The sequence below is a fragment of the Helianthus annuus genome, chromosome 3 (assembly GCF_002127325.2).
Source record: "Helianthus annuus cultivar XRQ/B chromosome 3, HanXRQr2.0-SUNRISE, whole genome shotgun sequence".
NCBI lineage: Eukaryota > Viridiplantae > Streptophyta > Magnoliopsida > Asterales > Asteraceae > Helianthus > Helianthus annuus.
In genome coordinates, this window is record NC_035435.2 from 132617544 (window position 1) to 132640205 (window position 22662).

The 22662-nt window shown below is 40.9% G+C and overlaps 1 protein-coding gene across 2 annotated transcripts; it reads right to left on the bottom strand.

Moving 5' to 3' along the window:
* Nucleotides 1-18051: 18051 nt before the first annotated feature.
* LOC110929661 (transcription factor bHLH123) lies at nucleotides 18052-21171 on the bottom strand. 2 transcript variants are annotated; one of them, XM_022172831.2, is made up of 7 exons: nucleotides 20781-21171; nucleotides 19913-20561; nucleotides 19691-19786; nucleotides 19343-19408; nucleotides 18762-18827; nucleotides 18619-18678; nucleotides 18052-18521 (listed from the first exon to the last, which is right to left on the bottom strand). In XM_022172831.2, exons 1-7 carry the CDS (start codon nucleotides 21008-21010, stop codon nucleotides 18378-18380), a joined length of 1311 nt encoding a protein of 436 aa, XP_022028523.1. In that variant the 5' UTR covers nucleotides 21011-21171; the 3' UTR covers nucleotides 18052-18377. The 2 variants fall into 2 exon arrangements, with proteins under 2 accessions (XP_022028523.1, XP_022028524.1); XM_022172832.2 differs by lacking the exon at nucleotides 19691-19786.
* Between the last annotated feature and the right edge of the window lie 1491 nt (nucleotides 21172-22662).

Consider the following 22662-nt stretch of genomic DNA (forward strand, 5'->3'; position numbering starts at 1 on the left):
CACTCTTCCTTTTTGTTTATGAGATTTCTCTAAGTCAATTCTCAAGGCGTTTGTCAATTTTTAGGTTGAGCTGACTGAAGCCAAGGTGCAATTGTCTAACAAGGACAGGGATCTCCATGCCAAGGACGTTGAGATAGCGGAACTCAAACGTCGCTTGAATGAGCAAATCGACAGATGCGAGTCCTTGGAGATTGACCTTGAGGCTGAGAAGGTCAAGGCTGCTGATGCTGAGGAGGCGCGTGCTGTGAGCACTGCCGCGCTGAATGTGGCTCAAACTAACTACTCTGAGGCTCAAGGTATCGTCGATACACTTGTCTCAGAAGCGGAGTGGATGCGCACTCGTGGAGTAGTATTGGTAAGTGCCTTATGCTTTTTTCTTAATTTGCTTTAAGATTTTTCTTTAATGCTTGTCTTTTGTTGAAGGTTGCCAACTCCATCCTAAATGCGAACGAGCTAGATCGTGCTGTAGCGGCTCTGACAGATGCGGCGCGTGCGGTGGGTCATCGGGGAGGCTACCTGGAGTGTGCTGATCATGTTGAGCAAATGCTTGGGCAAGAGTTTGACACAAGTCATTGCTCAGTGACAGAACGTGCCGACGCTGCGCTGGCAAGTGCTGAAAATTCCTATGACAACCTCTCCTTGCCTATCATGGAGCTAGTTGTCGAATCGTTAAAGAAAGACGACTGGTGCCAGCGCCTTAAGGCAATCCTCGATCCACCAGTTACCGTCGAGGTGTCTGACGAAGAGCCCATTGGTGACGACGGTGATGATGGCAATGATGATGATGGTGAAGACGACGGAGATGATGGTGATGATGGTCGCGAAGAATAGGATAGTTTGTTGAATAGGTAGTGGATAGGCCTTTGTAATTTCTTTGATACTCTTATGTATGATGCTGCGCAGTTGCGCAAGTTGTTAATGAAACCTTTTGTTTTTTCTGTTGCAATTACTGCATTGTTATAAAAACTTTTATGTTAAATTAGCTCGAATAAATGGAAGCGTTTTCTAAGTATAAGGTGGCCACCCGGTCTCGCGCTCTGTTTGCGGAGGACCTTGGAGGTGGTTTGAACCACCTTGAAATGCTGGAGTGTTTTCGCGCTAATCAAAAGTTTAATATGCATTTGTAACGAAAAAATGTAATAGAAAAACATGTCGTATGTTTTCATTCAAGTCAGAAGTTGGCTCTTAGGCCTTCATACATATTTGCCAATGGCTCGTAGCCGGCGTAGCGAATTGAAAGATGGCGCAAGGCCGAAAAGATTACATATAGCATTTGCGCAATTGTTGCGCATTCCAAGTTCTTGGTAAGATGTGGCCATCTAGGGTGCGCAATTTGTAGGCCCCTTTGCCCAGGACCTCATGAATCAGATATGGGCCTTCCCATTTAGGTGCTAATTTCCCTGGGCGTTCCGCATTTGATGCTTCGTTGTCGCGAAAGACGTACTCCCCTGGATTGAAGGTACAAATGCGAACCCTTGTGTTGTAGTACCTTTCCAGCTGGGTTTTGTACTTGGCCTCTCTGATTCTCGCGATTTCGCGCCTTTCTTCTAACAGGTCCAAGTCTAGGCGCCTTTCTGCTTCATTGTCAACCGTGTTGACCGTTGTCATGCGTGGCGAAGGCAGGCCAATCTCCGCCGGGATTACCGCCTCTGAGCCATAGACCAGGCTGAAAGGGGTCTCGCCGGTGCTCGTCTTTGGCATGGTCCGATGAGCCCATAAAATGCTTGGGAGCTCATCAACCCATCCGCGCCGCCTTGTCCCTAATCCGGCCTTTATCCCTTCGACGATACATTTGTTCACACTTTCCACTTGTCCGTTGCCTTGTGGGTGCGCAACGGAGGTGAAAGTGTGTTCGATGTTCATCTCCTTCATCCAGTTCTTAAGATCGTCCGAAGCAAAGTTGGTGCCATTGTCTGTCACGATCTTGAGCGGGAGGCCAAATCTGCATATGATGTGTTCCCATATGAACTTGCGCACAATCATAGCTGTGGTGGATGCAAGGGCTTTGGCTTCTACCCACTTTGTGAAGTAGTCAACAGCTACTATGATGAACTTTACGGCGCCGGGTGCATCCGGGAAGGGTCCCACCATGTCAATTCCCCATTGTTGAAAGGGCCATGCGGTGGACACGGGGATAAGATCATTTTTAGGGCGTAGTGTTTTTGGAGCGTGCCTCTGGCAAGAGTCACACTTGCGGATCTCCTTCATTGCATCGACATGCATACCCGGCCAGTAGTAACCGGCGCTCATGATCTTTGCGACAACCATCCGTGGTCCGGAGTGAATGCCACAAATCCCCTCATGAATTTCCCTTATCAGATAATTTGCATCCTGGGGGTCCACGCAACGTAGTAGTGGTCCCAGAAAGGATTTTCGGTACAGGATACCGCCATTCATTTCGTATTGTAGGGCTTTGTTTTGAATCTTTCTTGCTTCCGCTTTGTTTTCGGGAAGCACCCCTTCTTGCAAGTATTGGATGATGGGGGTCATCCACGATGTTTGCCCTGTTTCGATCACATTCACCTGACGCAGCAATACTGACGGGTTCTTGAGTACCTCTATCCTTACATCCTTGGCGAGATGTTGAAAGGAAGTCGAGGCGAGCTTGCTCAGGGCATCTGCGGGCTTGTTTTCTGAGCGATTGATATGTATGACTTCGTGGGTTTTGAATTGTTGGAGCAATTCTTTCGCTTGTTCCAGATATAAAGCCATGACTTCACCCTTCGCGTCGTATATGCCATTTACTTGACTGGCTATCAAGAGTGAATCAACATGTGCGCGCAAGTTTTTTGCTCCCATCTTGATGGCGAGGCGTAAGCCTGCCAGAAAAGCCTCGTACTCAGCTTCATTGTTGGTGTTTTTGAAGTCGAGCTTAATGGCGTAAGTAAACTCGTGCTTTTCTGGGCTCACTAGACGTAAACCTGCTCCCGCGCCATCTTCGTTTGATGCCCCGTCAGTGTAAAGCATCCAAGTCTCCTCTGTTATGTTTTCCTTGGGAGTTTCTATCATCTCGCATTCTTTGATTTTATCAGCCGGCACCTCTGTGATGAAGTCGGCGAGGACTTGCCCCTTAATGGCTGGGCGCGGCCTATACAAGATGTTATGGCCGCCCAGTTCAATGGCCCATTTTGCCAACCTGCCTGATGTCTCAGGCTTCTGAAGTATAGTGCCAATGTGGAAGTTGGTAAGCACAGTTATCACATGGCCTGTGAAGTATCGGCGCAATCTTCGGGAGGCGTGTAGTAGCGCAAGAACCAGCTTTTCCATTGTGGAATATCTTGTTTCTGGGTCTGTGAGTACCCTGCTGACGTAATAGATCGGGGTTTGCACGCCATTCCTGTCTACCAGCAATACTAACCCTACTGCCTTATCCGAGGAGGACAAGTACAGCACAAGGGGCTCTTTTTCAAACGGTGCCGTCAGCGTAGGGAGTTCGATCAGACACGCTTTCATTTGTTGAAAAGCTGTTTCGGCTTCCGGGGTCCATTTGAACTCTTGCTTCTTTACACAATTGCGCAACGTGCTAATGAAGGGATACGACTTCGCGGCGTGATTGGAGAGAAAACGATTTAGCGCGGCCAGCCGGCCGGCTAGTCGTTGCATTTCCTTGATGTTTCTTGGTGAGGGCATTCGTTCTATAGCTTGTACCTTCTCTGGATTCACCTTGAAACCGCCGTTTGTGACTATGAAGCCTAGAAACTTCCCTTCTTCCATGCCAAAGGAACACTTGGCTGGATTTAGCTTCATATTTACGCTGCGCAATGAGTTGAACGTTTTTTCGATGTCTTTTAACATTTGGTCCTCCTCGGGACTTTTCACCACTAGATCATCGATATAAACCTCAATGTGCTTTCCGATGTCACCTGCAAAGGTTTTGTCCATCAAGCGTTGATAAGTCGCGCCTGCGTTCTTCAGACCAAAAGGCATCTTTGTGTAGCAGAAGATTCCAAGGTCCGTTCTGAATGCTGTCTTGTCTTCATCTTCTAGCTTCATCTGCACTTGATGGTATCCTTTATAGCAATCCAGAAAGCACTTCCATCGGTATGGCGCGAGAGAATCAATTTTTTATCGATCTCGGGCAAGGAATAGCAATCCTTTGGGCACGCCTTGTTGAGATCAGTGTAGTCTACGCACATGCGCCATCCGCCATTTGATTTTTCTACCATCACAGGGTTCGCGACCCAGCTTTGGTATCTTACCTCTCTCAGGATTCCAGCCTTGAGCAACTCACATACTTGCTCATTCATCGCTTTTGTCTTATCCGCGCCTAGGCTGCGCCTTCGCTGGACTTTTGGTTCTACAGAAGGGTACGTGTTTAAGCAATGCTCAGTTATGTTGCGCGGGACGCCGGTCATGTCTGACGGGGTCCAGGCAAATATATCCATGTTGCGGAACAGCAGTTGCTTTAAATGTTTTCTGATGTCTGACGAAATGGCGTGGCCAATTGTCACTGTCTGCTCTGGGTACTTGCGGTTTAAGACCCATTTTTCTGGCTCGGTCGTAGAGACCTTCGCCGCTTTTGTTGGGCGCAACTCTTCAGTTGACATCACTTCTTTCTTGGCGTATATGATTGCGACGCCTGTCTTGGTAGGAAAACCTATGGCAGAATGAGGTGTTGAAGTCACCATGTTTAGTTCGCCTTGTGTTTCCCTTCCAAGAAGCACATCATGCCTTGATTTCACTGGCATTACCATAAAGTTCACATTTGTTGTTCTTGAATGTTTCCCGTCAGAGAGCGTGACAGGGAAACTAATTTGGCCGAGAGGGAAGACCATTTCATTGCAAAAGCCGGACAAAGGATAATCGACTGGCTCGAGTCTCGCTTTGTCTTCTTCATCGAATTGATTGAAACATTGTTCGTAGATGATGTCGGCTGTGCTTCCTGGGTCGATGAAGATGTACTCTGTTTCATAGTGACCAATTATACCAGTAATGACGACGGGTCGTGTAGCGCGAGGACCGCCGCGCACTACTGGGAATATGACTTGCTGTTCTTGCCAAGAAGGCTCGTAGGGCCGTTTGCCTTTTTCTCTCGCGGTGTATCTTGGTCCGTTGACCATGTGAGTCTCTAGCCGTCTCACCTTTTTGTGGCTGCCTTCATCGTGACGCTGGAGCTGACGGGTGTCCTTGCGCACATTCTTCACTAAATGGCTTAGCTTGCCGCTTTTGAGCGCTCTTTCGATTTCCTGGCGCAAACTGTAGCAGTCATCGGTCAAATGCCCCGAGTCCTTGTGAAAATCGCAGTACAAGTTAGGGTCTTGCCCTTTCTTGTTTGTCATTGGCCTTGGCGCCTTGAAATCGACATTCTCCGCCATCAATACCTCCTTTGGAGTTTTTGTGAGCGGAGTCCAGTGTTTGTCACGGTTGTCGTCTCTGACTGCTTTCTTGTAACCGATTCGGTCAATCGTATCTCGCGCATCTTCTCTGTAACGTGGCCTGTCGTCACGGCCTCTGGGTCTTTCAGACTTCCAATCGTTGTTTTTGTATTTGTTGCGCTTGTTATTGTTGTCGCGCGGCCTCTCGTTTGCTCTTGAGAATCGATCCTCGGAATAATAACCCTTTCCACCAGCAAGGGATTCCTCGGTTTGCGCGACGATCTTCGCTGCTTCCATCAGCTTATCCCACTCTTTTGGCATCCCATCTTTGCCTGTGATGGTTCTAATGAGACTATCACAGCGTATAGCCTTCTTGAAGTGGCAGCGCATGAGTTGCTCACTGACGCCGCCAATCTCTAAACATTCCTTGTTGAAACGCGTGATGAAGTCCTCCAGACCTTCACCATCCCTTCGCCATATATCTTCTACTTCCGCCGTATCACGCTGATAGCGACGTTGTTGGCTAAAGTAGCTTAAGAACTGCGTCTTGAAATCTGTCCATGACTTAATCTTCCCGGGCGGAAGGCTGTCAAACCAGGCGCGAGCCGCTCCGGTAAGCGTTTGAATGAACAGGTGGCACCACATGGGCATGTTCCAACCTCCCATGCAGCCCACACTCGTGAATGTTCTGACGTGGTCGTCTGGGTCAGTCAACCCATTGAATTTTCCAACGGTTGGGGGTAGCTTCTCTCGTGAGAGTGGTGCGAGTGCGATTTTCGGGATAAACTTGGAGTGTTCCGCAGCTTCCGCTGGTCTGTATGCCAGGCGGAAATCTCGTTCAGCCTCTTCTGTATAGCCAATGTGTTGTCTTGGCTTATAGTACTCATGGTTTTTTGGTAAACGATTAAAGACTGATGACTCTTCATCACCTTCCCATGTAGGATCATATGGGTCGGTTTCTTCCCATTCATTGTTCATGTTGCGCGGCGTAAGCCGGCTGTGAACAGGGCCTCGTTGAAGGTTCGACGGATACTCGTAGTAACTATCCGTTTCCCCTCTTGTATCGCGCGTGTCTTGTACGCTTAAACGTCTTGTAGGGGGAGGCCTGTTGGTTCTGCCTTGTATGTTGGCTGGTGGTGGCATTTGGCGTATCCCCTGACTCGGAGGGGTGGCCAAGGACGGTTCTGCCGTCAAAACCGCCTGCTGCGCGATGAGCGATTGGTATGCTGCATTGATAGTGGCGATGTTCTTGGCATACCACGAGGCTGGGGTTTCGCCCTCTGGTAAGCCAAGTAATGCAGATACATTTTGAGGTGGCGCTGGGTTGGACGGTCCTTCGCCGTTGTTACCTGGGGTAACCATTTGTGTGATACGGGTAACGCTCCCGCGCTGACCCCCCGTGTTGGTGATCTCGACTTCACCTATTTCTTCGACTTGGGCTTGGAGGTTTTGGACTCCTTCACCCAAGGCCGTGTTAGAGTTGGCTCCGAAGCCGAACTCTGGAAAGATTCCTTGACCAGTCATAGTCGAAGGATGAAAAGATGTCAAAGGCTCAAATAAAGAAGATGAGGGTGGTTATAGAAAAAAAAATCGGTGGGCGCCAATGAAGAAACAGTGATCTAATTAAGGTATTAATTAGAGGGGTTTATGTTCCTGTCATAGTGGTTAATCTTCTTTGAGGTATTTGAGCTCCGACTGGTTAATCAACCTGCAAAACAGAACACCGTTACTCGTTAAGAGGGGAATGTGGGGGTTTCCCTCTTAACCGGGCTCCGGCGTGAGAATAAGCGACTGCTTTGAGAGTAATTAAGTAGTTAAGAGTAAGAGCCGAGAGAATAGAATGAATAACCTGAGGAATGAAGGTCTCTATTTATAGCCGGAGAGGAGTAAGAGGTTGTGGGCTGATGGGCCTTGGGCCAGAAACGGACAACAACGAATATGCTCTTTGCCTCGCTGGCCTCGACCGCTTAATGGCTTCTAGATGCTCGTCGGTGCTGGCGCACCTTGATTGGAGCCACGTGTCATTGTTGTCGGCCTTGTTGTCCCTTCTGTCATCAGCAGACAAGTGGAGATCGTGGGACAGTTGTCCCCGTCTCTTGATTGGTGCCATGTAGGCGTCCTTGTGTACTTATCGTCAGAAGATCGTGGCGCACGATTGAACAGAGCCTGCTGGACGCTCATTGGCTCTTTTTACTGCCACTTGTACCCTGTGTACCTCTGTAGGTAACAGCGCGTCTTCCTATGGAAAGGATTTTGTTTGGTGGCAACTAACCCGCGCGGGGCTAGTGTGCTCACTTATACCATTGTTTTTATGCTAAGTGTTGCTATCTGATTTTATTATGTGCTCTTCCTCGCGCGGGGTAAGTCATAATGTGATGTGAGCTGCGCGAGGTTGTTATTATCAAGTTGTTATGCTAAGGAGTATGGTCTCACGTGCAACCTGTTATGAGGTTTGCGCGACTTTTTGGGACCATACCCCTTCAAGATCAAAATATATTAGAACCTATTATTTAATTAGTTGGTAATTGTTGATGGACCATATTACCCTTAGTAACTAATTAGGTTTTCTCCTGGGTGCTTATATAAGGAGAATTATGTGGAGGTTTAAGGGTTACTCAGTTACACAATTACGCACACCCCATTAGCCATAACATCATCAAGTTCGGCCTCCTCTCCAAAACCGATATCCCTTTTCGGTTTTCTTAGCCCCATCATCAGTTAGCATCCTAAGGAGGAACCAGATCACCTTGACAAAGATGTCGAACTCCATGTCGTCTTCTCTCACTGGATTCTCCTCTGCACTGTCTGCGGTGACAGGTATGATTTATATGTTTTCCTTCATGAACAAACAGAACTGAACCAACATGTGGTATCAGAGCATATGTTGATTAGTCAGTTCTGTTTTGTATCCATAAATCTGGAATAAAACTGGAAAACAGGATTTGAAAAACCATAATAAAATTTCGGTTTTATCATTCGAGACGTTCATCTCGGATCTGTTAAACAAATCACGGATCATATATTGATTCGTTATAAGTGTTCCGAAATCATCAGTTTAAGAAACATGTTTAAATGTGTAAATAAATTCCAGATTTCGGATGAATGTTTAAGTATTTTTTATGATTAGGGTTCATCATGTTCATGAGAAAATTCGAAAATTCTATTATGTTTTGGAATGATTTAGGATTAATGGGTGTTTTTTCCATGTTTGATCTAAATTTATCTTTTAATCTTATACGAAACTGTTATTAGATAAACAGTTACCATATTTTTCAAAACATGTTGATAAAATCAGATCATTTTAAAACAGGAAATAATATCTCATAATCCCTTAGATTTCGAATTATCAGTTATGTTATCACAATAAACAGCTGTGACAGGAAGTTTCGAGATCATCAGATTGCGACTAGAGACCATCAGTCTCGACTCGAGACCATAAGGTCTCGACTCGAGACCATAAGGTCTCGACTCGAGACCATAAGGTCTCGACTCGAAATCATAAGGGAGCAAAAGGTCTACAACTCGAGACCATAACGTGCTGACTCGAGACAAAGGTCTCGACTCGAGACCATAAAGTGATGACTCGAGACAAAGGTCTCGACTCGAGACCGTAACGTGATGACTCGAGACAAAGGTCTCGACTCGAGACCATAACGTCATAACTCGAGACCGTGGTTGCGACTCGAGACCATAACGTCATAACTCGAGACCGTGGTTGCGACTCGAAACCTCATTATTTTAGGCTGTTTAAATGTGAACTAAAGAAAATTTTTTTTCGGGGCTCCGCCCCGAACCCCGGGCGGGGGCACGCTGTTCCCCGCACCCCCCAGCGAACTCACCGCGGAGTTCGATCCGCGCTAACGGGTAGTTTGCTATTAAATAAATGGTTTTGTAATTTACTTAGTTAATTAATCAGAATCAGATAATGTTTTGCAAAACCAGAATAACTTAACTTGAATGAGCTTTTGATATATCATTTCTGCCCAAAGCTGACTTGATACATCTACTTATCATTCAAGTATTACGAAAGCTATGCTAAGTGTGCATCATAAGCATGAATGTTTTAATATCTGGCCAAAGCTGATTTAATTCTTTCATAGATGGCATACTTAGCAAGTGCATAACTAAAGTGATTGTTTCAATTTCTGGCCAAAGCTGATTTGTCACAACCACTTTGCACATATGCTTAAATGATTACACTTCTGGCCAAAGCTGTTTTGTTTTCGTTTAAGTAGAATTTTTTAGTTAAGTCTATTATTTTGATGTTAGTAATAGAAAATATCACAGCTTCATTATGTAAAATGGTCATTATCTTGCCTGCCTTAGTTTAACGTGCCCTTAGATCACATTAGGATTTCTTCCTTAGTATCATAACTTGCTCATCTTATTTCCACTATCAGCACCCAACTGCGGGATTCCACCTTTGACTGGTGATAACTTTGCTGCATGGAAGGATGCTCTCATGCTTACTCTCGGATTGCTTGATTTTGATTATGCTCTAAGAGAGAAAAAGCCAGCGGACCTTACCACTCAAAGTACTGCTGCTGAGCAGTTAACTCATGAAAAGTGGACTAGGTGTAACCGCATGTCTCTCATGTTTATGAAGCAATCCATAAGCAATGCAATCAGGGGAGCTATTCCTGATTCTGAAGATGCTAAAACCTACTTGGAACATGTGGAGGCTCAGTTCAAAGGGACGTCTAAGGCGCACGCTAGTACTCTTATTCTCAAGCTGGTGACAACTAAGTATGATGGGAGGAGCGGCATTCGCGAACACATCATGATGATGAATGACATGGCCAATAAGCTGAAGGGGCTGGAAATGGAAATCAGTGATGGTTTCCTTGTTCATTTTATCATCACTTCGCTTCCTTCGTCCTTTGAAGCATTTAAGATCAACTACAACACTCAGAAGGAAAAATGGACGATGAGTGAGCTGGTCGCCATGTGCGTACAGGAGGAAGAGCGCATGAGGATGGATCGCACTACTGATGTTGCCAACTTCACCACCTCCAACTCTAAGAAAAGGAAGAACAATTATCAGAGGAAGGATGCTTCAAAAGTCCAAAGGCCTAATCCTAATTCTAATACAAGTGCACCTTCCAGCTCTAAGAACTCCTTAGGCAGTATCCGCTGCAAGTTCTGTAAAAAGACATGACACATGCAGAAGGAATGCCCTGACTTTAAGGAGTGGCTGGCTAAGAAAGGTAACGATTATTTTATGATACTTGAGTCCTATAATTTAAGTGTTCCTGCTAATTCTTGGTGGTTTGATTCTGGTTCTATGGTTCATGTTACCAATTCTACTCAGGGATTCCTTTCAATCCGGAAGCTGGAAAGAAACCAAAGAACGCTTAAGGTTGGGGATGATCGAGAATTAGAAGTGAAGGCCATTGGAACATTACAATTAGTTATGAAAACTGGTTTATGTATTAAACTTTATGATACCTTATATGTTCCTGAGGTAACTCGGAACCTTGTATCAGGACCAAAGTTAGACATGGACGGTTTTATTGTTTCCCATGGTCATCGCAAACTCTCTATCCATTATGATTCTGTTCTTTATGGTACTGGTGTTCTGGATGGAGGTCTCTATAGATTAGAACTAGATGATGGCTTTTCCAAATCTTTGTTGTCATATAACATTAATGAATCACTCACAAAGATGGAAGAGAAACGAGACTTAGAGACTTCATCCATGTTGTGGCATCAGCGTTTAGGCCACATTTCAAAAGAACGATTAAATCGTCTCGTCAAGGATGAAGTCTTACCTCCTCTCGATTTCTCTGATTTTGGAACATGTGTCAAATGTCTTAAAGGTAAAATGACATTAGCGAATAAGAAAGGTGCCACTAGGAGCTCTAATTTATTAGAACTCGTTCACACTGACATTAGTGGTCCCTACCAAATCGCTGGCATAACAGGACATACTTCATTTATTACTTTTATTGATGATTATTCTCGTTACATGTACTTGTATCTTATTAAGGAGAAATCTGAATCTCTAACAACTTTTAAAGATTATAAGGCTGAAGTTGAAAAGCAATTAGATCATCAGATTAAAGTTGTGAGATCAGATAGAGGCGGTGAGTATTATGGAAGACATACTGATGTGGGTCAAGCTCCTGGTCCATTTTATGAGTTTTGTAAGGGCCAGGGGATTGTGAACCAATACACCATGCCTGGTACACCTCAGCAGAACGGTGTCGCTGAAAGAAGAAACCGTACCCTTATGAACATGGTGCGCAGTATGTTAGCCAACACTAACTTACCATTATTCCTCTGGACTGAAGCGTTAAAAGCAGCTGTTCATATACTCAATAGAGTTCCTTCTAAGTCTGTCCCTAAAACTCCTTATGAACTTTGGACAGGAAGGAAACCGAGTCTTAAATATATGAAAGTATGGGGCTGCATTGCTGAAGCAAAACTTTACAATCCTTTCCTAAGGAAACTTGACCCTAAAACAGTTACCTGTTTCTTTATCGGGTATCCTGAGAACTCTAAGGGTTATCGTTTCTATTGTCCTTCCCATGTCACCCGTATTGTTGAAACCAAGCGTGCTGCGTTCCTGGAGGATTTCAAGGTCAGTGGGAGCAGTACCAACCCTTACGAAGAATTGCAAGAAGTACAAGACGCGGGGGGAGAGACTCGTCGCTTACCATTACTCTGATTACTCCTCTTGTACCCAATGCAACTATTGTTCCTGAAGCTACTGCACCAACTCCAAATTCACCTCTACAATCAGAACCCATTATACCTCATGACGAAGGCACATCAAACACTCAAAACCAAGACAACGCTGAACCCGATAATCCACTCAGGAGGTCATCCAGGCAAAGAAGGCCTCCTAATTGGGATGATTATGTTACCTACCTGACTGAAATGGATCCCGGAAAGCTCAATGATCCTATCTCTTACAATGAAGCCATTAGCAGTGATCAGTCTTCTGAATGGAATAAAGCAATGATTGATGAGCTTGAATCCATGAAGAAAACTGACGTTTGGGATTTGGTAGAATTACCCAACGGAGTCAAAACCGTAGGATGCAAATGGGTGTTCAAAACAAAACTGGATCCGAATGGGAACGTTGAACGCTACAAAGCGAGATTGGTTGCAAAGGGCTACACTCAGAAAGAGGGAATTGATTATCAAGAGACGTTTTCACCTGTCTCTCGTAAAGATTCATTAAGGATCGTCATGGCCCTAGTAGCTCATTTCGATTTAGAGCTGCATCAGATGGATGTTAAAACTGCTTTTCTTAACGGAGATTTGGACGAAGATGTTTACATGAAGCAACCTGAAGGCTTTAAACCTGAGGGTCAGGAGCATCTAGTCTGTAAGTTGAAGAAATCCATTTATGGGTTAAAACAAGCATCACGTCAGTGGTACCTCAAGTTTGATGAAGTCATGAAGAAGCAAGGTTTTATGAAGAATCAAGTGGGTCAATGCACCTACCTCAAGATGAGTGGGAGCGATTTTACTATACTTGTCCTTTACGTAGATGATATTCTATTGGCAAGTAATAGTTTAGACATGTTGCATGAGTCGAAGCGGTTACTCTCGCATAACTTCGACATGAAGGATCGCGGAGATGCTTCTTACGTCATTGGCATCGAAATTCACCGAGATAGACACAAGGGGATCTTAGGATTGTCCCAGAAGGCTTACATAGATCGTGTCCTTACACGTTACAACATGCAACAGTGCAAACCCTCCGTCGCTCCAGTAGTTAAAGGAGATGTTTTCGGTTCATTCCAGTGTCCGACAACAGAGGTTGAGAATGAGCAAATGAGCCAGATACCTTACGCGTCAGTAGTCGGGAGCTTGATGTATGCTCAAGTCTGTACTCATCCAGATATCGCTTATATTGCTGGAATGCTAGGCCGTTATCAGACTAATCCTGGCTTAGATCACTGGAAAGCAGCTAAGAAGGTACTTCGATATCTGCAAGGGACGAAAGACTATAAGCTGACTTATAGAAGAAGTGATCATTTAGAAGTGGTGGGCTATTCTGATTCTGACTTTGCCAAATGCAAAGATGACAAGAAATCCACTTCGGGCTATATCTTTATGTTAGCAGGCGGCCCTATCTCTTGGAAGAGTCATAAACAACAGTTGACCACGACTTCCACAATGATGGCAGAGTACATTGCGGTTTATAACGCAACCTGTCATGGAATGTTGCTTAGAAACCTGGTCACTGGACTCAAAATCGTTAATTCCATTTCTAGACCATTGAAGCTTTACTGTGATAATTCAGCTGCCGTTAGTTTCTCGAACAGTAACAGTTCGACTGGAGCTGGTTTATATCTCGATACGAAATATCTATTTGTACGTGAACGAGTTGAGGAAAATAATCTTTGTATCGAGTATATTAGTACTAAGGATATGCTTGCGGATCCGATGACTAAAGGTCTCCCTCCTAAGGTTTACGAAGAACATGTTCGGAATATGGGATTATGTAAAGACCTTATTTGAGCATATTGTACTAGCTTATGTTTTATGATTAATGAAATTTCCTCAAGTTTGATTTTGTATGTCTGTTAGAATATGTTCAACCGGTATAATGGCATATAGACAAATAAAAGTTACAAATCAAACAAAGGGCTTACGCGTATTTTGATCATGATGATTAGGTTTTAAATTAAGGCTATAGTATGATTAATGGGGTCCTGAGTCGCATAATGATTCAACGGCTGTATTTTTCTGCTATAGTACTTGTTTAAGGCTAAAATGAGTGTTAACTCCTGATCAGGCTTATCTAATACTCATAGTAAATGATTACTCGGCTAAGTGGGAGAATGTAAGATTAAATATATTATGTATTAATATTTAATCTATAGCCATCATAATCATTTGAATTATAGAGATCAAAATATATTAGAACCTATTATTTAATTAGTTGGTAATTGTTGATGAACCATATTACCCTTAGTAACTAATTAGGTTTCCTCCTGGGTGCTTATATAAGGAGAATTATGTGGAGGTTTAAGGGTTACTCAGTTACACAATTACGCACACCCCATTAGCCATAACATCATCAAGTTCGGCCTCCTCTCCAAAACCGATATCCCTTTTCGGTTTTCTTAGCCCATCATCAGTTAGCATCCTAAGGAGGAACCAGATCACCTTGACAAAGATGTCGAACTCCATGTCGTCTTCTCTCACTGGATTCTCCTCTGCACTGTCTGCGGTGACAGGTATGATTTATATGTTTTCCTTCATGAACAAACAGAACTGAACCAACACTTGATTATATAGGCCATTAGGCCTTCAAAAATAATATTGACGTTGTGTACCTCTTATTGTTCTTTTATCAAAGAAGGATAGAATGTGAAACCACTATTTATTTGTTTCGGCGAACTTTAATTTGGTTTAAAGAACCATCAAAGTATACAATGTTTGTTACCTCTATTACATACAAATTATTTATTGAGGCTTGCTCAAAGAAATGCAGTTTTAAAATTATTAGCCGTGATCAGGGGCAACTCTACAGTACAAGCAATTAAAGCAGGCTTTTTGGCCACCAAAGGTCTAGGCCCTCAAATTTTCGAAAAAAACTACTTTAATCTATATTTTAAGCTAAAAATATATGTAATAATTGACCTTTTTTTGGAGAGAAATGAGAAGAGATCACAAAGTAATTTGAATGTTTATTTGTGGGGATGCGTAATTTTTTTATATGAAAGAGTGTTAAAGGTGAATTTATTGATAGATAACATAATGCAACAGAAGATATCAACTGATGCTTGTGATTTTCTATGCCAACAAAAATGAAGGTTTTTTTATTATTATTATTATTATTATTATTATTATTATTATTATTATTATTATTATTATTATTATTATTATTATTATTATTATTATTATTATTGACAAATTTGATTCAAATCTCAAATCATCATTAATATTATCAAGTTTATTATAGATACATTCAACTTTATTTGAGTTATATAATCTCTATCTCCATACTCGATGAATAAATATCTTAGAGGACACATGGTACGAATCTAAAGCATCCTCAAAAAAAGATTCCTCCTCAATTGTATACCTATTTAATTTACACACGGATCCTTACCTGGTTCAAATATACCCAATTTCATTTTCAATGTAATACATTTCTTATTTCATTTTCATCAAGCTCGCATGTTTTCATTATTTGAACTTATCATTTTTATAATAAAATTCGAATTCATTGTTATTTTGTTTCTACTTTTCTAAATTATGTATTTAAAAGTTGTGATTCTTATTTTCTTCTTTTGTATTTTATGATCCCACATACTTAGATTAACAAAAATAAAACCAATTTTTATTATTTAAACCGTGTAATACACAAGATTCTAAGCTAGTAATCTTATAAAAAACATATCAGTCGATATAAAAAAGAATACAATATTAGCAAAATGATGGTATATAAGACCACCCGTACTCGGGCGTGATCCATCAAAAAAATTGCTCAAAAACGCCGGAAAAGGCCTGGGTGCCGCCCCCCTCGGCGTTTTGAGGCGTGATTAGAGAAAAAAATGGTGTTTGGCGTTTTTTGAAACACGCCGAATTGGTACCTTGGGGAATGAGTTGACCGTTGCAACGGTAACTAGGTTTAATTATTTTTTAATTTTTTTTAAATGCCATTTAAGACTATAAAATCCCCACTTGTCTTCCACTTTTTTATAAAAAAATTCACACTCCATCAAACTTTCTCTCTACTACTTCTACAATTTATAAAAATATGAACCCATTCCGACCCCCATTTGGTGTCCCCTCAAGACCCGGGAACCCGAACACAACCCAACCGCAACAACCCTTTAACCTTCAAGACATGGACCCGAACATGTTATTGTACGCGGCTTTCTTGAGTGGCTCTAATCCTTTCATGCCACCCACTTTCGGATTTGGCCAAGCCGACGGCTCTCAACCATCACAACAACAACCCGAACCCGATGTGGATATCGTGTCGGAGACGCAACCCGAACCGCGAGAGACATCGAAACGCGACAAAAGGTCGCATAAAAAGAAGGAACTGAACGAACCTCGTCGTAAGCATCGTTACGCTATTTGGACGAAGGACGAGGAATTCACGTTGGTTTGGTCGTGGGTGGATGTTTCGGTGGACTCCGATATTGGTAAGTTTTAATTTTTTTAACTTTTTTTCCTACACGTCGATTTTATTTTATTTTTAACGTACAACTTTTTTTCTCTATTTGTAGCAAACTTTCAAGCGGGTCCCGAATTTTGGAATAGGATTCGTGCACTCTTTTATAGCACGTGGGGTAAGGGTGAACATCGTGACAAGGATTCCACTTCTAGCAAATGGACCGACATCAACAACAAGTGTCACTTCTTCCAAGAAGTTTATCAATGTAACTACGATAATCGGTCGAGCGGAGAAAGTGACGTCGGGGTTTTAACGAGGACTATGGAAGAGTACGAGAAAACGAAAGGCGATTTCCTGTACTATAAGTGTTGGGACCAAAGTGGGCGGGCGTAGTGACCATGACGTCGAGTAGTAGACGTCGAGCTAAACGGTCAAAAACGTCATCCTCCGTTGACCCTGACACACCAACTTCCGATGCCCGCAATGTCGATCTAAATGTTGTTGTGGACGTTGACGAGCAAGTTGAAGAAGAGTTGGCCCGACCGCCCGGTAGAAGAAAAGATAAGCGAACCGGGAAAAAATGGTGGAGTCGTCTTCCGATCTCGAGTTGAAGGAAGATTTCGAGTAGATGAACCATCGTCTCCAAGACATTCGAGACCTCGGCCACCAACGTTTGGAGACTATGAAAGAACGTGTCGCCGAAAACAAAAAGTTTAACGAGATGCAAGCGGCGAGGCAAATGGAAAAAGGACATTAGGTTTTTGTCCAAACCGATCGACCACCTCCAAGGCGACGTGTTGATCCTTGCACAAATGCATCACCGAAAAATTCGGGAAAAATACGGACTCTAGATCATCATCTTTTTTTTTTTAACTTTATTTTTTTTATTTTCAGTTTTTTTAATTATGTTTTTTTTTTAATTTCTAGTAGTGTAATTTTTTTTAAATTAATAAAGTATTTTAAATTTTAAATTTTAAATTTAAAAAAATAAATAATTGTGTAATGATTGGATGAGCGTTATTGGGCATTATTCCCAATACGGCACTTTTGCAATAACACCTAATAATGCCCCTATGTTGACTGGACTATCACATGATAGAAAACGCCGCAGGATGGGGGTATTATTAGGCTAACGAATACACATGGTCTGAGTATTAGGAATAACATCATGTTTGTATATAAAACGTAAGAAAAGACGCACCTCCTTTCATTGAAAAGTATAAAAACCACGTCAGAATATTAGAGTTGAAGTAAACTTAAAGTTCGGTAATCATAAGCTTTGACGATATGGATATTACATAAAAATAAAAATACTTTTAAATGTAATAGGTAAAAATTAATAATAAAACCGATTATAATTGAATTGAAGTGTCATATCCATATATGATTTATAGTTGTGTAGTTTTCCTTTTCCAATTAATCAACTCAAACCTAATTAAATGAATTTTGATCATGAGTAAAATTTTTAGTTAAACAACATATTTTACACTCTTCCTTATACTAAAAGACTTAATTATATACATAAAATTAGATTGTTACATAGCACACAGCACACTTGTTTCAAAATGTTATTAGCTAGAATAGAATATTTGAATTAAGATTTAAGTAAGGTATGTTGTTAGCTAGCAAGCAAGCTAGGGCTTGATTAGGAACTGTGATCATATATATTCCTAGACCACACTTTAGTTAATTAATTAATGATTAAGAAAGCTACAATTATTACAACAAGACTCATATTCTTGTACAAAGATATTGGCCAAAGCTGCATCATTTTGCCTGTAGCTGCCCCAACATCAAAGATTCATCCCCTTTTCTTTGCTTTTCTTTCTCTATCACCATTTGTTTTCTTTCTCTTTTTACCTTTCTATCTTTATCATCTCCCACTTGCTCTTCTTGTTTTCATTTATTGATACCATTTTTCAAATTCATTAATCCTTCTGGCCATCAATGATCATCATCATTTAGTCTTATCTGAAAGTCCCACCAAACGTTGGTGTCCAGAAATCAACCGTTGTTTCGTGTGTTACAGGAAATGTGCTCGAAACAGGTACCAAACATAGCCCGCGACTTCTTAGGTCTTGTCTTGCTCCTTCTGGTGGTTTATCCAGTGTCTACATGAATACCCGAATTTAATTAAGTTCAACAAATGCATATTAAAAGACTCATCTTTCTGAATAAACCAATTATAAGTTATTATTTATAACTTACCTGTTGCTGTTGTTGTTGCAAGATGGGAGCTCCATTCTTCATATATGGAGTACTTAGAACCTGAATTAGTAGAATTATGAGGGTTTCTTTATAATTCATTTCATATAATAAACTTTTAATAGTAATGTAACTATAAGACTTACACCAACTTGTTCATGTAAGAATTTGATATAATCAATAGCTTCAGACAATACAGATGCCGTATCCGTCTGTAACAGATAAAAAACATAGTTAATAAAACTAATTAACAAATAACTATATACATATACATATATAGGGTTATGGTAAAATAAAAACTTATACGAGTTGTGAGAACTTAGAGAACTCGGCCTTACGAAAGGTTTTTTCAAAGTTTTTTTTACCGACAATCCTAAAAAAATCAACTTTTCCAAAAAAAAAAACTAGTTTTTTTTCATTTACGGCAGCCATAAATGCTGTAAAAAATGATGTCATGCTTTTGTCATCATTTTTTTACAGCTGCTGTAAGGAGCCGAAAAACAACACTTCGAAATTGATTTTACGTTAGTCTTTTGTAAAATTTTAGTATAGGGTGTGAAAAAAAATAGGGGCAAAACTCGCACGAAAGACCAAGTTCTCTAAGTTTTCACAACTCAAAAAGTTTACCCTTTATCTTAATACTACATACATATATATAGTGTATAAAAGGCAATGAGCTAAGGATATATATTTTGAAAAAAACAATTAAAAAGAAAATTGATCATACTTTTCCGAAAGGTGAAACTAATTGTTGGAGTGCAGTGATTCTGTCCCCCATCTTCTCTTTTTTCACCTGAAAAATCCAAACATAGATTTCTTTCATCTTTGTGGACATCAGAAATCAAATAAATAAATAATTAATACGTGAATGCTCAAAAATTAATAACAGAATAAACAATTTAGTTTTGTTTTACAAAAACAAAATATATAGATATGTTCATAATGGAAATGATCAAAAATGGTCGGTTGACAAAATCCCATCATTGAATTGTAATCAAATTAAAGCTAAGATATTGAACAAGTAATTCACTAGGAAAATAACTAAATTATGTTAAAATAAGTTAATTGATAATACCTTAAAATTAGCCTGTAAAGTTGATTGGTTTTCGTTTCGAGGTCTTTTGTTTGATGATGATTCGCTAGCGCTTTCTTTCACTACTTTGGGTGTAATCTGATAAGTATATAAATACATGTAGATATCAGTTTTATTTTTCATCAACTTAATGAAAAGAGTAAGAAGAATTAGGGTTTGAGTAAAACTGTAGCTATATTGGTCATATATTTTTATTTTTGTTACCTTAGGTTTATCCTCAAAGCTTGATAAAGGTAGTTGCATTTGTAATGATGGAAAAAAGCTCGAACGGATATCGTTTACACCACCCGCAGCCGATGCATTCCAAAATCGCGCGTTGTTAGCAAAGTGCAGTTGGTTGCCACCCATGTCCAACTGCACTTTTGAAGGTGAATTCACTCCAAATTCTAGAGGTTGAGGGGGGTATTTAGACCAATTAGATGTTGACAACTCCCCGCCGCCACCACCACCGGGCACATTTAAAGCGCCATAGCTTGATTGATACAAAGAATAATTACTCATTCCTTGGTTTTGATCAAAATTAGAATCTTGTTGTTGGTTGTGGTCTGAACCGAATAAACTTTGCATTATGGTAGAAGGGGCTCCATATAAATCCATATTTTGAAAGCTTGAATTCAACCCTTGGCATGTGATTATGCTTTCGCTATCGCTATCTGGCATCTGCTGATCCAAGTGGAAACCCCTGACGTTGATTTGCTTGAAATCGGATGAAGAATCTTGCGAACTAGCTGGATACATCTTTTGTGGTCTCCATAGGTTATTTTCAAGCTGAAAATTGGTCGTGTTCGAGCTCAAACTATCTTGATCTTGAAGTAGATTCCGAAAACCACTATCACTTTTGTGATCACCACGCCTACAAGTTTAAAGCAAAAATTTTAAAAAGTAACACACAAACGTAGTCAGTAAAATCTCACTCATATATAGAGTCTTGGAAAAATTTTAACAAGTAAATATTTAAAATAAATACAAATGAATTCCTTCATTTATGAATGAGAAAGAGGATGAAGTAAATTCAATATTAATATATGCAATAAAGAAAAAGAAAGTTATCAAGAAATGTTAGTGGACATACAATAAAGCTTGATTCCAATCCAACGACTGTGGAAGTGACTGTGATGGAAGACCCAACCCCATCATGGTGTTGGTGGCTGTGGCAGCACCGGTGTTAGTCGCTGTCGTGGTGGTGGTGTCATCCGTGGTGGCGGTTTGGGTGTCTTGGAAGAGATTGATGGAGTTGCTGACAGAAACTGAGTCCAAACAAGGTCTTGTTCTTGAAGATGAATCCCACCAATTATCGGCCATGGCTATCGCTGGTTAGATCCTTTACCAAATGAAATGAAAGGGGTCTGATTGATGTTGGTATTTATATGTGCTTGAAGATGAAATTTGGAGTGTAGGTAAAGGGTAGGGGTGCCTGGGAGTAAACAAAGGAAGGAAATGACAAGAATATGGTTGACTTTTGTTGTTCAAATGAGACTGAGTTGACAACATTGTAGAAATCAAATTCAACTGGTCATCACACTAGATATTTTTTTCCAACTCACCTTCTTTCATTCTCTTTATTTTATTATTATTTTCTTTGTTTTTTTTTTTTGTTTTTTTTTTTTTTTTTTTTCAAAATCGTGTGGTTTATAGGATTTTTAAAAATTAAAATTTTTCTCACCAGCAATACATCTAACAGTTTGAAGTGAGTTGATATGAAAAGGTATTGAATTCGAATGCACTTTGTTAAAAAAAAAACAAATATGTAAAATAAGAAATGCATGATTAAAACACTTATCATATTTATAATACAGTTTATTTTATATTTCCAATACTTATAAACTTGTTAAATCTCCGGCCTTTTATATCACCAGTATTGCTTGCTTTGTCTCTCATGGTTACCAGGAATTTATGGATTTGTTTTTTGTTGGCTCTATTGAGACTTTTTAGGAGGGCAACAATCTTTCTACTACTCCTATTTGAGCACGCTTAGATGTGAAGGTTCACATGCTCCACAACCATTGTAGAGTTTCTTTTGAACCAAAAATCTTCCTGTTCACGGTAAATGTTGAATTTGCCGAAGATGTTGAAATGGCCCATGCTAATCTACTATGTATCGTTACAATCACCCCCCATAGGGACTCGTCATCCTCGATGATGTCTGCCCCACCATCCCGAACAACATGGATGTGACAACTCGAGTTTCCAAGATTCCGTCTTCACGCTAATTGTACGTTAATTGTTTAGTTGTTTGCTTACACGACTTGTTTGCCTTGTAACTGTACATATTTGATATATGTGGAAACATTATGTGAGTATTGTATTGATATGATTGGTGATATAACATTAACCTGTTTGAATAGTGAAAAACCTTAAATTATGTCTCTGGGAATGAACTCGACGAAACCCAGGGGTTTCGCCATATATATACTTCGACAAAACTGAAGGTTTCGCCATAACCCTTACGACGAAACCTAGGGGGTTTCGCCGGCCCAGGTTTCTCCGCGGCCCAGTAAGGCCCAACACGTTATATCATACGTATATTAGGATATAGGTTACGTAAAGGCATCAATTATCAATTCTCAAACCCTAGAGCTCCTACCTCCCTATTTTCTGTGCACCCGACGACAACCCCGTCTCTCTCGAAGCCCTCACTAATTTCACCACATAACCGGTAAGTATATGGTCAAATCGTTATTATGATGGATTACTTGCCTTGATTTGAATGCTTAGATTGTTACTGCTTTGTATGTTTCGAATAGGGTTTCATGATTTGGATTGTTGATGATGATTATCATGTTGCGTAGATTAAAACCTTGTAAATCTTACATGTTACCGTTGACAGTTAGGTTAAAGGATGCTAGGATAGCGTCTGGCCATGCTAATTAGATCACAACCATATGATGATTCCTGATAACAAAGAACTAGTAAACCTAAGTGAATATCGATTATATGTAATGATTGTGTAGATT

Excerpts from the sequence above, each read along its gene's own strand:
- LOC110929661 (XM_022172831.2), bottom strand. The coding sequence starts at position 21,010 with ATGGCCGATAATTGGTGGGATTCATCTTCAAGAACAAGACCTTGTTTG. Across the intron at positions 19,409-19,690 it reads CTTTACAGGCTAATTTTAAG|GTGAAAAAAGAGAAGATGGG; the intron begins GTATTATCAATT and ends TGGATTTTTCAG. Across the intron at positions 18,679-18,761 it reads TCTTACATGAACAAGTTGGT|GTTCTAAGTACTCCATATAT; the intron begins GTAAGTCTTATA and ends CTACTAATTCAG.